This window comes from Pinus tabuliformis, chromosome 7, assembly GCF_031772625.1.
Source record: "Pinus tabuliformis cultivar Carrire ecotype Pingquan chromosome 7, CPIR1, whole genome shotgun sequence".
Lineage (NCBI taxonomy): Eukaryota > Viridiplantae > Streptophyta > Pinopsida > Pinales > Pinaceae > Pinus > Pinus tabuliformis.
The window spans coordinates 1,788,051,939-1,788,067,579 of record NC_142293.1 but is presented as its reverse complement, the minus strand read 5'-3'; the positions used below and the strand labels follow the sequence as shown (position 1 = coordinate 1,788,067,579).

At 39.1% G+C, this 15,641-nt stretch overlaps 1 protein-coding gene across 2 annotated transcripts in view; it reads right to left on the bottom strand.

Annotated features, from left to right (window-relative positions):
• LOC149255503 (thioredoxin reductase NTRC-like) overlaps positions 1–15,641 on the bottom strand; it is a 362,592-nt gene that overhangs the window by 166,338 nt on the left and 180,613 nt on the right. For both annotated transcript variants that reach the window (XM_089460504.1, XM_089460503.1), the window contains exons 7-8: positions 13,777–13,863; positions 13,491–13,595 (exon numbers count right to left, since the gene is read on the bottom strand). In XM_089460504.1, coding sequence (XP_089316630.1) covers positions 13,491–13,595; positions 13,777–13,863 — 192 coding nt within the window. The remainder of the gene's footprint in view (positions 1–13,490; positions 13,596–13,776; positions 13,864–15,641) is intronic.

The window sequence follows — 15,641 nt, the reverse complement described above, 5'->3', positions numbered from 1 at the left end:
ATCAATAAATTTCTCTCAGTAATTCTTCCTCTATTTTGGCTGTCCATATCTTGTACAAAAATTATTGCTGAAGATTAATAAAAGAAATGCTCATTTGTTGCACCGGTTTTCCCACATTGGGTTTTTCCGGGGACGACTGTCCAAAAATAACTGTCATTGTGGTTACATATGTGCTAGTATATTCCTTCTATTTATTTTCCATGGAATTTTATTTGTGTAGGTTTCAGTGTATATGTTTCGATATTTGCCGTAGAAAAATGCAAATAATTTGTTTGATCAATTTAACAAATAGAAGAAATAATATCAATTGCTGCAGTAAAATTTAAGACAACGAATTTTCACAAAGTCAACAACTTGAGTCACATTCTTTCTTTGAAGAATCAACTCAAGGACATCAAGATTAATAAGTGAGAGATTGTGCAGTCATACTTCATGAGGATATCCCAACTCAAGGATCAATTGTTGTTTGTCATAGAAGCTTCTTCTAAAAGATAGCTGGTACTAATTGCACTTGGAGGTCTTCCACCTATTTGGGAGACATTTATTACAACTATTAGCAATAATGACAGTTTCTTGACATTTGGCAAGTGCACTCAAGAAGAGACTAGGATGATATTTAGAGGGAGAATTCAAAAGCATGAAAAAGGGGAGCCCACTACATTTGTTGCTCAAGACAAGAAGAGGAAAGGAAGAGGAAGATCATCTAATTCAAGAAGGCGTGCACCAACACCCAGGGAATCTAATAGAAGAATTAAAAGGGATGTGTCAAAAATTGAATGCTACAATTGTCACAAGCTTGTTCACCTTGCCCGAGATTGTCCAGAGAAGAGAAGTGCCCCCAAGTCCAATTACAACAACTACAGGTCTAATGATTGAAGAAGAAGAAGAAGTGCTCCTAATGATCATGATGAAGGCCATCGTCCTCAAAAAAGACCAAGGAACTCAAGGTATGGAAATAATGCAACTACTACTCAATCTAAATATTTTCTTATTTCTTCTCTTTCTAGTTCCTCCCCTCCAAATTCGCTTGATAGTTGGTTGGTAGATAGTGGGACCTCTCGACACTTCATGGGTTATCATGAAGTCCTCTCAAACTTGGTAGAGAGGGAGACAAATTTGAAGATTATTCTTGGGGAGTATTGCACTCAAATTGTCAAAGTTCCAAGGAAGAGGAAGCGCCAATTTTTCAATCGATCTGATCACTATCAGCGGTCCATGTGTCATGATCTCCCCATTCTGCAAGTTATATGATGTAAATGATCCTAGTAAGGCCTTGAGTATATGTAACAACCCAGGTAAGCCTATAATTTTGATGACGAGTTCCATCCTAGGAAGTTTTTTAACCTCGCTGATTACCTATGTTTCTAGACACGGATAATCAAAAGAGTTTTTTTCCCTTCAGCTTAAACCCCAAAGCTAGGACGAAATTTATTGTCGAAATCTTAGGCGAGGCCTAGTATTTTTAGTAGAGTCTGATGTAAAAGTGATTTGGAAATAATTTAAGCTAGTTTGTTTAATTATTTTATTACAAATCATTTGGTTTACTAGATCATATTGTGTCGCAGATGGGTTATGTGTCTTAAGGGTCTAAGCCAAATGTGTATTCCCTCTTTGAGTCTTGTAAATGTTAAATCTTATGTATTAGAGGGTCGGAAAAATACTAAGTCCCCTCATGTGTAAATTAATTAATTTTTCTAGAAAAATAAAATTAAATCCTAAGCCAAAAAATAAATTAATTAGAGTCAAAATTAAATTGTCTTAAGAAAAATAATTTTCCAAGTGGAAAAATTCGTGGGTCCTAAAGGAATCAATTTTTAAAGTCCTCTACCAAGAGAATATTGTATATATCAAGAAAATTTGGACCCTTGGACTTTGGTGGTTAAGTCAAAGTCAAATTTTTGAAAAAATTAACCCAAAATAATTAATTTTGAGCTAATTAAAATGGAATTAAATGATAAATTCGAAAATTTTTCAAAAATAAAAAATCAAGGGCCAAGATTAAAAGATCTTGAAGTGTTTACTCAAAACAAACATCCCAAATACCAAATTAGTTGTAGAAAACATGAAAACATGCATATTTTTGCATAAATCAAGATAGATATGGCATCCATGATTCCATTGTAGTTACTAGTATATACATCAATGATTAATTATTCGAACATCAACCATCTATATTCTAGCAATTACAAACATACATCAAATTTTTAAGCATATTATAAAACATAAAACATAAAACATTTAAGCATATTATAAAACATAAAACATAGAGCATATTATGATTTATCTAGCAAGTGAGCAACTGTCAACATTTGTCATGTCCAAAAATCAAATAATAATGTTTACAAAATATGTCACTTGGTCACCGCCAAAACAAAAAGGTTCAAATTCACAAGCCTACAAGTCTACTGATTAATTTATGACAAAAGTAGTAAATATTGAATATATCTACTAATCTCTCCTCCTTCCACCACGAAGAGGACGTGGCGGCAGGCCTCCACGTGGTAGCAATGAAGAAGATGGTGCCTATGGAAGTTGTGGCACTGAAACTGATGAAGACGAACCCCCTGCTATTGGTGTTGAACCATGGAACCTAGGAACCAAGGGACCAGATGGGGGTGGCATCTCAACACGATCATCATCATCCTGGAATCGCTCAAAAAATTCATACAAAAAAAAACACTAGTTAACAAAAAAAATTTAAAACATGAATTAGAGAAATGCTTTATAAGCAAAATGCATACCACAATGGCAATACCTAAATAAGGGCATCCTCTAATTGCTCTAATCGCAACACTCCATCCTCCAAATTGGGCTCCTCTGGATTCCTGTCCCAAATCTTAAGGTCTTTATTAGTCTTTGCATCATCACAGTAATGGGACAACAATCGCAAGTTGTAATGAACATAAACCAAGCTCTCTGCCCAGTCTAAACTCAACCTGTTCCTTTTAACACTGTGGATGAAAGAATAAGAGCTCCAACACCTCTCTGCAGAAGAAGTGTTTACCACCTGTGATAGCACCCGCAATGCCAAAGTTTGTAGAAGTGGAGTAGCCCCTCCATGCATGTTCCACCACTCAAGAGAAGAAAAAGTCTCTCGATCTCTAATTGCATGCATGCTCCCAAATGGACCAGTGTTAAGCGTATAGTTGCTCAACTGTCTCCATACCATGGCAACCTCCTCCTCGTCAAGGACTAATTTACTCAATGCAATCATACATTTTTTGTGAACCTCTTGATCTTGGTGTGGTTTTCTCCTGCTTCCCCCCCCCCCCCCCCCCCCCCCCCCCCCAAGTGCTAGTGTTGAAAGCCATGATGGATGATAGTATTTAGGTGTCAAAACATATGCTAATGCATGCAATGGAACATTTAGCATTTCCCATTGCTTTTCCACCTCTGCACGAATATAATTGTACAAGGTGATATCTCTAGGCTCAACAATGTCTTTAACCTGCCCCAACATGCTATCCATTTGCTCATACACCTCCCCAATTATTGGTCGATCTGAATCTCCAAACTTGATCATGTAATAAGTTGGTTTGGTGAATTGCAAAACATATTTAACCTGTGACCAAAAGAACATGTCAAGAATAGTGTCCTTGGCTGCATTAGCACCATCTCTATTAGTGTTAATTTCATTCCATGTTTCAGCACACACCATATTAGTTAAAGCTTGTCTCACCTTCACTAGCCACCTAAAGGTGAGGTAATAACTGGCAAATCTTGTCTTTGCAAGTTTAAGCAACTGCAACTTGGAGTAAGTGCCATAGAGGTAGTTTACCCTTGTATGCCCTGTGATGAATTTAATGAGTTGCTTCCCTCTCCTGTAAAGCTTATTAATCCGCCCACATTCTTTATGCTTCACAATATCATGCATCAAAAGGTTCAATGTGTGAACCAGGCACCCAAACCAAAAGATGCATGGATGAGTACGCTCAATAATTATTCCTGCTGCCTTACAATTTGTTGCATTATCTTTGATCACTTGAACCACATTATTCAAACCAACATCTTTGATTGATTGCAATAGGAGATCTGCAATGTTTTGGGAAGATGCACTGATGGAGGAGGAGACATGACATGTAATAAATACTGCACCACTAGCAGAAACACCAAGAACATTTATCAAATGTTGGTTTCTAATATTTGTCCACCCATCTGATACAATGGATACCCCACAAGCTACCCACTCATTTGTAAAACGTGTCAAAGCTCTTTGAACCTTTGCTTTTTCTCTTTCTAATAACACTGTTATAGCTTTCTCATAGTTGGGGGACTTGTATCATTTTGGGGCTTCATTGATGGCCTTTACCATTTCATGCCAATAGGGAGAGCAAAGCACATTGAATGGTACACCACAAGCACAAAAAAATCGGACTATCTTTCCATCCACATCATCCCTCCCAGCAACATTAAGGAAATCCCCTATTGTTCTTTTACCTCCAGAGCTTCCAGAAGTACCATGAGGAGATTAGCTACCAAATCTAGAGGTTGCACTTGATTCAGAATGAGTTTTTTGTTTCTTGCTTTTTTGTTGTGCAGCCTACTCTATTTGGATGTATTTTCTTCTTTGTTCAGCTGAAATGTTTGGGCAAATTTGTATCCCCACAACACCCTTTTTATCATCACTGTCCATCACCTCACAAAGATGCCTCCTCACACGGGTATATGAACCACTAAATGGTTTTCCACCATGACAACCATGAGGGCACAAAAATTTGTAGCTTCCACCACCCTTTCCCCTTTCAAGTTTGGTCACATAGTTCCACAAGGGTGTTAATGCAACTTTCCCCTTTAGTGTTTCAAGTTCAACTTCATCCCCTTCCTCCTCATCATACATTGGGTCACTCATATTGGGACCACTATCCTCTTGTGCTTCTTCCCTTCTATTCCTACTCCCCCTTGCCATCATTAAAACCAAAAGTGGAATGATACATAGAAGCCAAAAGAACACCATCTTGGAATATGGATATAGGTGGTGGACAACCTGCAATTAAATGAGCAAGTAGAAACAATGGGAAAGAGTAGGAGAGGGAGGAGAAAAATACAAAAAAAAAATGTCAAAAAAATAAGGGAGTTTGGGGTTTGCACTTACCTCTTTAGCTCTTGTAGATGGAAGTCCTCCAAGCTCCTCCTCCTTCACTCCTCCAAGCTCTCCTCTCTTCTCCTCTCTTCTCTTCTCCTCTCCTCTCTTCTCTTCTCCAACTCTCATAAACTAATAGTGAGAAAATGAGAGATGAAGGGGGGGTTAAATCCCTTCATTCCTTACCCTAACCCAAGGTGGACCCACCCCCAACAATCCAAAATGCCAAAAAATAAAAAATAAAATTAAAAAAACAGCGCCTTTTTGGCCGCGCGGCGGAAATGGAGGAAGCTGTACAGAATCACTCGCGATCCGTACGCTTTGTACTCCGAAGCGCGACGCTTCGTACAGCCGAAGTGTCGTACGAAGCGCGTTTCGAAAAAACCGAAACACGTTCCGGTCACACGCTTCCGAAATTTCCAGGAAGCGTATTTATCAATCCGAAAGTATGGCGCTTCCCCCACGCATCCGTACGGATCACGGATCAGGTTTTTGATCCGGGGGGGCGTTCATGCAACACTAGCCGAAGGCATTGGGTGATAGGAGCACAACGGAAGGTATCGTTAATCAGGGCTTAGCCTGCTTCCTATTGGCCTCCTTCCCACAACCTACCTTGGAGTCCAGCTTCAAAATAGTTAAGGGAAGACCATACTTAGACTAAGCATATAATTAAAATAGACCAAGATCATTGCATCTCGATCCTAGGAATTGCACATCATATAGGATAGTTAATCATTCAAGCGGCAAGTGTCCATCTAGTCACTTGGTTTCAAATTACCATAAGCAAGAATTGTGACTTCATTAAGGCACTGGTCTCATACTTAAAATCTAATCTGATCATTGATCTTGCTAAATTTAACCAAGTAACTAGGCCACTCATCCGTGTCTTTCCTTCACCTCATTCCATAGGGACTACCCCCCATAGCCTGTTGTTGGGAGACAGCTAGAATGGAGTGGGCAGGGATCAGAGTGACAACCCCCGCCCTGAGCAGTGGTCGCGGTGCCTATACAATCTAAGCGACAACGGGGACAACTCTACTTATCCAGTGAAAGGGTTTGGATATGCTTCTTTTAATTTGAACTATGGTCAGATCATACATCTTCATGATGTCTTATATGTCAGGATTGTAAAAGAACCTTGTCTCAATTTTTTCCATGGCGGACAAGGGTTTCAAGATTGCATTCATCAATGGAAATGTTCTTGCATGGCCAATGAGATCTATTATGAGAGATGCTTTCACTCTTGGGTCTAGGAATGAAGGCCTATGTAGAGTTTGTGGGAGCTCTATGCAAGCCCTAGTACATGATGCCTCTCATCAATGTGAATTATGGCACCGAAGATTCGCACATCTACACTATGATGCCTTTCTAAGGTAAGGAAGTTGGTCTCTGGGATGCATGAATTTCAATCAAATCATGATGGGGTTTGTCCAAGATGTGCAAGTGGAAAGAAGTCAAGGAGACCATTCCCTTCTAGTAGAAGCAAGACAAATGGGATACTACAACTCATACATTTTGATCTATGTGAACCCATGCCTATGTCATCTCTTGGTGGCTATTTATACTACATAATATTTGTGGATGATTTCTCTCGCAAGTCATGGATATTCTTCTTGAAGCACAAGGACGAGACATTTGATATGTTCAAGACTTCAAGGCACTAATAGAAAATCAAACAGGGAAAAGAATCGAAGTCATCAGGTCTGATAATGGTGGAGAATTCATTTCAAATGAGTTCATTGACTTTTGCAAGAGAGAGGGAATCAAGAAGGAGACTAACATACCTTACAACCCCGAGCAAAATGGAGCAGCTAAAAGGAAGAACATGACCATTATGAAAGTTGCACGGGCCATGTTGCAAGATCAAAAGTTGTTGAAGTTTCTATGGGGTGAAGTTGCAAACACAGTCGTTTTATGTGTTGGCATTATGATTCAGGTTTGGCGCTATGGCACAGGTGTTGTACTTGATGGCAACTCACTCAAGTGGCAAATCTTTGTTCAGGCTCTCAAAATGATGGAAAATAAGGGGTTCGCAGGTACACCGTTCAAAAGGTGCGGGCCCGCAGGCACGCCGTTCACAAAGTGCGGTCATGTCCGCAGGTTATCCGAACAGAAGGTGCGGACCCCAGTTCACTCACTCCAATGCAGAGAAGCGCGCACACATGGGAATTCTTATGTTTGGCCCATGGTATTTAGCCCGACGTTCATGATCCTATGGTTTTGGTCCGTGGTATAGGATCTAAATTATTGAACCCCGGTTTGGATCCCTTGTATTGGTTTTCGATGGTTTTGTCCCATGGTTTGAATAAGGGCTTGCCTATAAAAAGGAAAGGAGATCACTTGGCTAGTCACTTGTGAAATTTGAATATCTTAAGATCTGAAATTTTGGGTGATCGGTTTGAAAAGCTAGATCTAAATCAAGGTGAAATTTAAGGCGAATCTATTGATAGGTCGTGATCTCTCGGGCGCATGATCAAATCTGTGGATCTGACTGTCTATGGCACATTGGAGGACTGTTAATTTGGCTCTATTCAGAGGTCCGCAGGTGATCCACAGCGCAGGTGCGGGGGTCCGCAGCACAGCAGAAGGCGCAGGTGCGGGGGTCCGCAGCGAAGCAGAAGGCGCTGGTGCGGAGGTACGCAGCGCAACAGAAGGTACAATGCGGAGGTACGCAGCGCAACAGAAGGACCAGGTGTGGAGGTTCGCTGTCAAGCAGACAGTGCAGGTGCGGATCTGCGCAGAGGTACGCAGTGCAGCAGAAGGAGTAGGTGCGGAGGTACACAGAGCAGAAGAAGGACCAGGTGCGGATCTGCGCAGTTTAGACACAGAAGAGCTGCGGATATTCGCAGGTTTCTATTGGTGAAGTTGCGGACTTTTCTTGAAATATTTGTTGGCTGCCTTTTATCTATTGTTGAAGAGTTCTGGGTTTAGATTACTGTTATTGTTGTTCTGGTTACTGCGTTCTGAGAAGTTATTGGTTGATTCATTGGTTGATTGAAAAAGGAGATTGGTTGATTCACATGTACTTGATGATTATTTGATGTTTATGGATCCAATTTGAAAATTTATGAAAAGTGGTCCTTGGTAGAAAAGAAGTAGGTCAGCACCTACGTACTAGTAGATTAGCTAAGGGGGTTGTAGCTCCCTTCCAGGAGAGACTAGAAAACGAGAGAGGGTTGTAGCTCTCGGCAAGTTGTAGCCTGCGTACTGGTAAAGGACTGCACCAGTACAAAATCATTGTAAAAGAAGTTTCTAATTGAAAGAAGATAAAGACATATTGCAGCAGGTGGTTTTCACCCACATTGGGTTTCCACCTTATATCTAGTGTTCTTTGGTGTGATTATTTGTTTTTCTTGTTCTTGCTCATTATTATATGGTACTGACATACAAACTAATGATCAATATCTGAAGAATAAATTAAAGTATAAATCTGGAAGATATATTGAAAAGAATTTGATAATACTGATTCACCCCCCCTCTCAATGTTATTTCCAACATTATGTTCAAAACAGGACTCCTCATCAAGCCTTAGGTGACAGGACTCCGGAAAAAGTTTTCACATGTGTAAAACCCGATGTTGGACATTTGAGGATCTTTGGTTGCCTCGTCTACTTCCATGTACAGAAGGACAAAAAGAACAATCAAGAAGCTTCTGGAAAAAGAAAGGTATGTTTGTTGGCTACTGTGAAAATTCTAAATCTTATTGAATATACGTGCCTGGTCAAAGCAATATAGAGTTTAGGAAGGATGCGACATTTGACGAAGATGCAGCGCTTGGGAAAGTAAGGGATACTCCTCCCCCTGCCAATGTTGAGAGGGATGATGATGCCATGGATATTCTAAAAGGCCCTTCTGTGCCTGGGCATGAGCCTGACATTGTTGACGATCCCATGGAACCCATGGACCCCTTGGATCCCCCTTCGTGTGATCCTCCTACCAATAAGAGACCACTTTGGCTCTGTGACACTTTATAGGATGCTAAGAGGCATGTTGTTGCCAAAGGAACCTTCAGGGAAATCAAGAAGCCATGACGATATCAAGGATATGTTGTGGCTATAAGCAACATCATATAAGTTGAACCCTATGTTGCAGGAAACGTGGGGTAGGAGGGCGTTTCCGTACGGAAACAAGTACGAAACGCTGAAACGCATTTGGTACGGCCCTGAAACGCGTTTCAGGGCCGTACGACCCACGTTTCAGCATTTACTTGTGTTTTTTTAATTTTTTTTTTATTATTTGTTTTCTAATCTATTCTTACGTTAGCCTAGTGACTTCTAGTTGCCTCCAGATGCCTGTCTAAAGTTATAAAAGTGAACTTTTGCCCTAGTGTTGATATGCAGTTCATGATAATGTTAAATTCTTAAAATAAAAGTGATATTCTCCTTTATTTTTCATTTTCATCCTTTTACTTAAATTTTTAACATTACCATGAAATGACTCAAGATGTTTGAGAGTGGTTTCGCCCTCATTGGATTTCATATGGAGAAAGTAGAATTTTAGATCTCACTCAAAATCCAGCAGACTTATCTGTTTTTCAGGATTTCAGGATTGGGGGGATTGCAATGTTTCCATTGGATTTTATCATGTACTAAGGTATGGAACTTGTATTTAATCGAGAGAACAAAGCCCTCTATGCAGGGGAGACTCCCAATAATCAAGAGAATGTAGGGTACTAGGGTATGAAACTTGTATTTAATCAAGAGCACTAAGGTCATTCAACTATGTAGGAGGAGACTCCCAATCAAGCACGAGACAAAAAATTAGAAATTTCTCGTGGCTGATTTTGGATATTTCTATTTTCATTATGTGATTATTCATGAGTAAATGTGATGTAAATTTAGATACTTATAGTTTATGCATTGACAATTGACAATTTTATCATAATGTAATAAATTAGAATATATCATATATGCTTTATGATTGCACATATTTCTTAAATGTCCTAATATATATATATATATATATATATATATATATATTTGTGTTTCCCCGTTTCCAAAATTTGGGGAGGTCGTGTTTCGTATCGCTTCCCGTTTCCCCGTTTCGTGCAACCTTGGTTGAACCTCACACCTTTGAAAAAGCAGTGAAAGAGCAAGTATGGAAGGACGCTATGACATGTTGATTTGTGGTAGCATCAAATGTGCTCTAGCCATGAAAATGTTGATTTGGGGTAGCATCAGATGTGCTCTAGCCATGAAAATTGGTGGAGGCCAAAGCACATGAGATCTCCAAGATCAAGAAATGGTTTGGATAGATTGTACCCGGTTTGGGAGATATTAAAAAAATTAATATTTTTAATGGAGTTCCTAAGTCTAAACTTAGGAAAAATAAAAATATTAATGGGTATTAATATAAAACTGGGTTAGAAGGTTCCAAAAGTCATGGATCACGCCAAATCTAATCTTAGTCGTTGATTAGAGATTTAATCTCGATCGTTGAAGGACCAACGAGAAAATTATAAAAGGAAGCTTGAGGGTCAGTTGGAAAACACACCAGAGTGATCAGTCATTCATTTTGCTAGAGAGGGGTTGCTAAGCAAAGTTGAATCAGTGATCAGCAGCGAGGGGTAGTGAGTACGAGGTAGAGAGGCAAAGACAGTACTGGGAGACCAGCGCAAAAACAGAGGGAGCGAGAGCAGCAGCCAGTCCAGGCTACGCAAAGCCCAGCAAAGACAGTGCAGAGGCTGAGGGACTGCGTCATCCATGCAGAGGTTGTTGGAGTGACGCAAAGGGTCCCAGAGGCTGCACAGTGCCTCAGAGGGCTGACACAGAGGGTCTTGGGGCTGACGCAGGTCAGTAGGAGGCTGCGCAGAGGCCAGAAGGGCCAGTGCTGAGCTTTAGTTATGCCGGAGAGGGTTTTGTGGGACAGGTTTTCTGAATACCTGTTTCCAAATATAGAGGTATTGTTGCTGTGTATTATTTCTCTGTCGGGTGAGCCGGTTAGGCACCCTGTTGTACTTAGAAGACTGCTTAATAATATAACCCTTAGAATAGTTGCATCGGTTTTCCTGCATTGGGTTTTTCCGGGGACATTTGTCCAAAAATAACGATGTCACTTGTGTTCTTGTTTTCTTTCAGTCGATGATCTGTAGATGTTGTGACTATATTGTGTTTATTTCGATATTTAAATGTATTAAATAACTTCTTAGATTTAAACAAGTAGAAGAAATAAACAAACAAAATACAAATTAATTTTCTAATGGATAGACTTAGAAAATTCAATAGAAAATTGGTGGAGAGGCTAAAGCACATGAGATCTCCAAAACCCAGAAATGGTTTGGGCAAATTCTAACCAGTTTGGAGATATTAAAATAATTAATATTTTAAATGGAGTTCCTAAGTCTAAACTTAGGAAAAATAAAATATTAATGGAAATTAATATAAAACTGGGTTAGAAGGTTCCAAAACTCATGGATCAAGCCAAATCTAATCTTAGCTGTTGATTAGAGATTTAATCTCGGCCGTTGAAGGACCAATAGGAAAAGTATAAGAGGAGGCTTGAGGGTCAGCTGGAAGATACACAAGAGTGATCAGTGATTCGATTTGCTAGAGTTGGGTTGCTAAGCAAAGTCGGATCAATGATCAGCAACAAGGGCCAGTGAGTACTAGACAGAGAGGCAGGGATAGTGCCGAGAGACCAGTGCAGAGGCAGAGAGCAAGACGTAGCAGCGAGAGCAGGTCACGCAGAGCCCAACACAGACAACGCAGAGGCCAGAGGGCTTGCATCATCAACGTAGAGGGCAGAGAGAGTGACGCAGAGGATCCCAGAGGCTACGCAGTGCCTCAAAGGGCTGACGCAGAGCAGCAGAGGGCTGACGCAATGCTTTAGAGTTGCTAGAGAGGGTTTCATGGGACAGGTTTTCTGAATACCTGTTTCCGAATAGAGAGGCATTATTGCCGGTTATTTTTCTCTGTCGGGTGAGCCAGTTTGACACCCAGTTGTACTCAAGGAAATACTACAGAATAACATACCCTCAAAATAGCTGCAACGGTTTTCCCGCATTGGGTTTTTCCGGGGACATTTGTCCAAAAACAACAGTGTAAGTATTATCTAATAGAAGGTTTTTCCGGTGCAAGATTTATCTCCCCTATGATGATTCTTCTTGCACTGGAAAAACCCATACCATAAAAACCCACACCGTAAATGTGCAAGATTTATCTCAAATGTGTGTTTTTCCGGTGCAAGATTGTATCATATCATATCTCGTCTCTTCTCATCTCTGCGCATCTGCTGAAAACTCTTGAATCTAAAGAAGAAGAAGAATCATAGGGGAGATAAATCTTGCACCGGAAAAACCCACACCGTAAAAACATTTGGACATTTGAACATTTGATGACAATCTAATAGAAGAAGAATTTGGAAAGGCTTTTCCCCCATGTAGGGTTTTTCCCTGGTCTTTGACCAAATTGTTGTGTCTCTATTGTTCTTGGCTGTCTTTTATTGTGCATTTGGTTCACTGTTCTATCTACAATTGCATATTGTTGTTGAAAGACTGAATTTATTGGATAAAGTGATTGCTAATTGAAGAAGAATTGTAACAAGTGATTGTGTCAAGCATAGAACACTGGAAAATTAACAGTTGGTATGTACTTCATGCTTTATTAGAATGTTATAAGACTACTTCCTGCGAGAGCAACAATGTGCTTTGCTAGAGACATAAAGGCAGTGTAAATTGAATGGTTTGACGAGCCCAAAAATGATTTCACTACAGGGGCTGGGTATACTCGATTACACCATGCATGCAGAGGAGATGTGTGTGATGGTAAACCTAGTGAGGATATCATATAATCCTAATTAGACTTTGTTTAATTCCTTGGCTGGTTCAATTGTCCATCCTAAGTAACTTCACATGCCACAGTCCAATAATATTTTGACAGATATACTTGGCCAGTGCTAGTCAGGATTATCTACCAGAGTGTACTATGCAGCAGTACTTTTGTGAATGAAACAAATTAACATTGTGGTGTACTATTTTGAAATGCAAGTATGTTCTCTTTCAGTTTATTCAGGACACACTGGTCTCACCAAAAGATTCAATCTTACATGGCTAAACACTTCTGTGAATCATCTCTGAGAATTTGAGATGCGTTTTCTTATATCGTGCATATGTCGGCAACAGCTTACTTGTTTCCATGTGCTGGTCTTAATATTTGTTTCTTATGAATTTATGTCTTCCTAACCAGTTTGTACTCCATAATAATGTTTACTATATGTCAAAATTTAAAATATGCAAAATGATAAGCATCGTATGCATTTAGTTTTTGGACCAAATGACATTAATATGATATTAATCAAATTCAAATAGAAAATATAATATAAGCACTTATCATGTGACAATAACAAATTACAATAAGGAGAACAATAACATGTATGTTTAGCAATTTGTCTGGCAGCCAGGAGTCAATCTTACCTTGCTGAGAATGGGTTTAAGAGTTCTGCAAGGTCCACATGTCGGGGAGGTGTAAAGCACACAGATAAGCCGCGGACTCTCATGATATAGCTTTCGAAGAGCATACTGCAGAGATAATATTAGACCAGTGAAGAGAAAATAAAACTGAAAAAAAGCTTAGGGTTTAGAAATATCTATTAACAATCAATTTGAAAATCAGCAAACCAATTTGTCTTGACTTCAGTAAGAGTATAATATGAACTAACAAAAAATTTCAGACAGCATTGCCAATAAGAATTTCCATTACCTGACCCTTATGCTTGCCTTGAGAGATATCAAAGCCCATCTGAACATCTTTGTCAGTGAGATCTTCCTTAGCCTCTTGAGTCTTGGGCTATTGTCAGAACCACAACAAAGAAAAATGCTAAGAAATACACACATGAAGATAAAAATGCTGGTGACATAAAATTTGTTTTTGTCCTTATTTTGTCTATGCTGTAACAATGAAACAAAATTCTTAAAAGTCTGTTTGTAGTACTTACAATTTAGTTACAACTAATGTTATTATGTCAGATAATGCTGTTAAGCTATGTCACATGGTTCAGGTTCAAATTCGAGTTCGACAATGATTAAGTTTGATTTGAATTCGAATTTTCTGATGAGGTTTGTATGAGGTTTGGCATTAAGATCGACTATACATATTTTTCAATACATATTTTATATATATATATATATATATATATGTGAATGTGACATAAAATAATAATAAATCAAAATCAATCAATAAAAACATCTGAATAAGAATTCTCACTAGTAAACATACATGAATAACTTTATCATAGTAACATCTAATTATCAATCACATTAGTTAAATATAAGCACTTATACACCATAGTAGTTTGCAAACGCAAAAAGATGGCATAATTTTCAATCTTCAAAATTTAAAAGAATGTGAATAATGTCAAATACTTGTAATCTCTGAAAAATCACAGATTTAAAACATAAAAAAAATCTAAACATACAAATTACAATACAACTATATTGCAAAATCATGGAGAACATATTCAAATTTCAAAATTTTAAAAAGGAAGTCAATAATGTCAAGTAGTTCAGTTTTAGGTTCGAATTCGATCAGGTTCAACTTGATGTTCGAATTCGATCAAGTTTGACCTTTGGGTTCGGATTTCAGTTCAGTGAACCTGAAGGAATTTGAAAAAAAAATTGGGGTTTGCCGAATTTTGAACCTCAAAGTTCAAAATCGGCGAACCCTGTGACATTGTTGTTAAGAACACTCACTACATTATATATTAGGCTTTAGCATATGGTGAAGACCAAATTCTCCACATTATACAATGAGAAGAATCTCAAAATAATCCATTCCCAGGTCCTTCCCTACAAGCACAAAGTTGAATCTCTTACTCCAGCTTGCATGCCATTAAAATTTGATATATGATAATTTAGCTTGTTACCCCTCCTTTTAGCAGGGTGCCCATAGTAAAACTTTTGCATTATCACTTGTTTTCTGATGAGTGGGGCAGATTTGTTAACATAGAGTAGCCTTCCTTGATGGGATGGCTGCATTTTGATTTTTGGGTACTTTCACATTTCCGAAGGAAGTTCACGATGTTGGAAGCACTCCATGTATATTGAGGCATGCATCACACCTCCTGAGGCAGTTTTGGGGCCATTTGTGAACACTTGGAACTCCCCTATGCATGCCATGTGGAAATAATTGGAGCGCTGTCCTCATTGGTCAACTATTTGCTGGTCTTCACATGGTTTGATGGCTGATTTGCATTTATGACAGCATTGGGGTACTTTCGATGACTTGGGAGCATTACGTGGATGATGTGTTATTATCTTGATGCCTTAGATGATGTGGACATGATTTGGTTGAAGACTTGAAGTATCTTGGAGAACAAGTGGGCTGGAATAAGAATTAATTGGATTATGTTTTGAGGTCACTTAGCTGGATGGGAGTTTTATGACCAAAATTTTGACATGTAGAAGCATCTTCCATGCTTCATGGGATGCCTTGAACCAAGGGACGACCATGGGCCTTCATTTTGAGCATTATTCGGAGGTGTTTGACCACTATATCACTTAGTTGATGGAGTTGTTATGATAATGCTTCCCTTTGATGGGATCTTCATGAGGTCATTCCACTAAAGA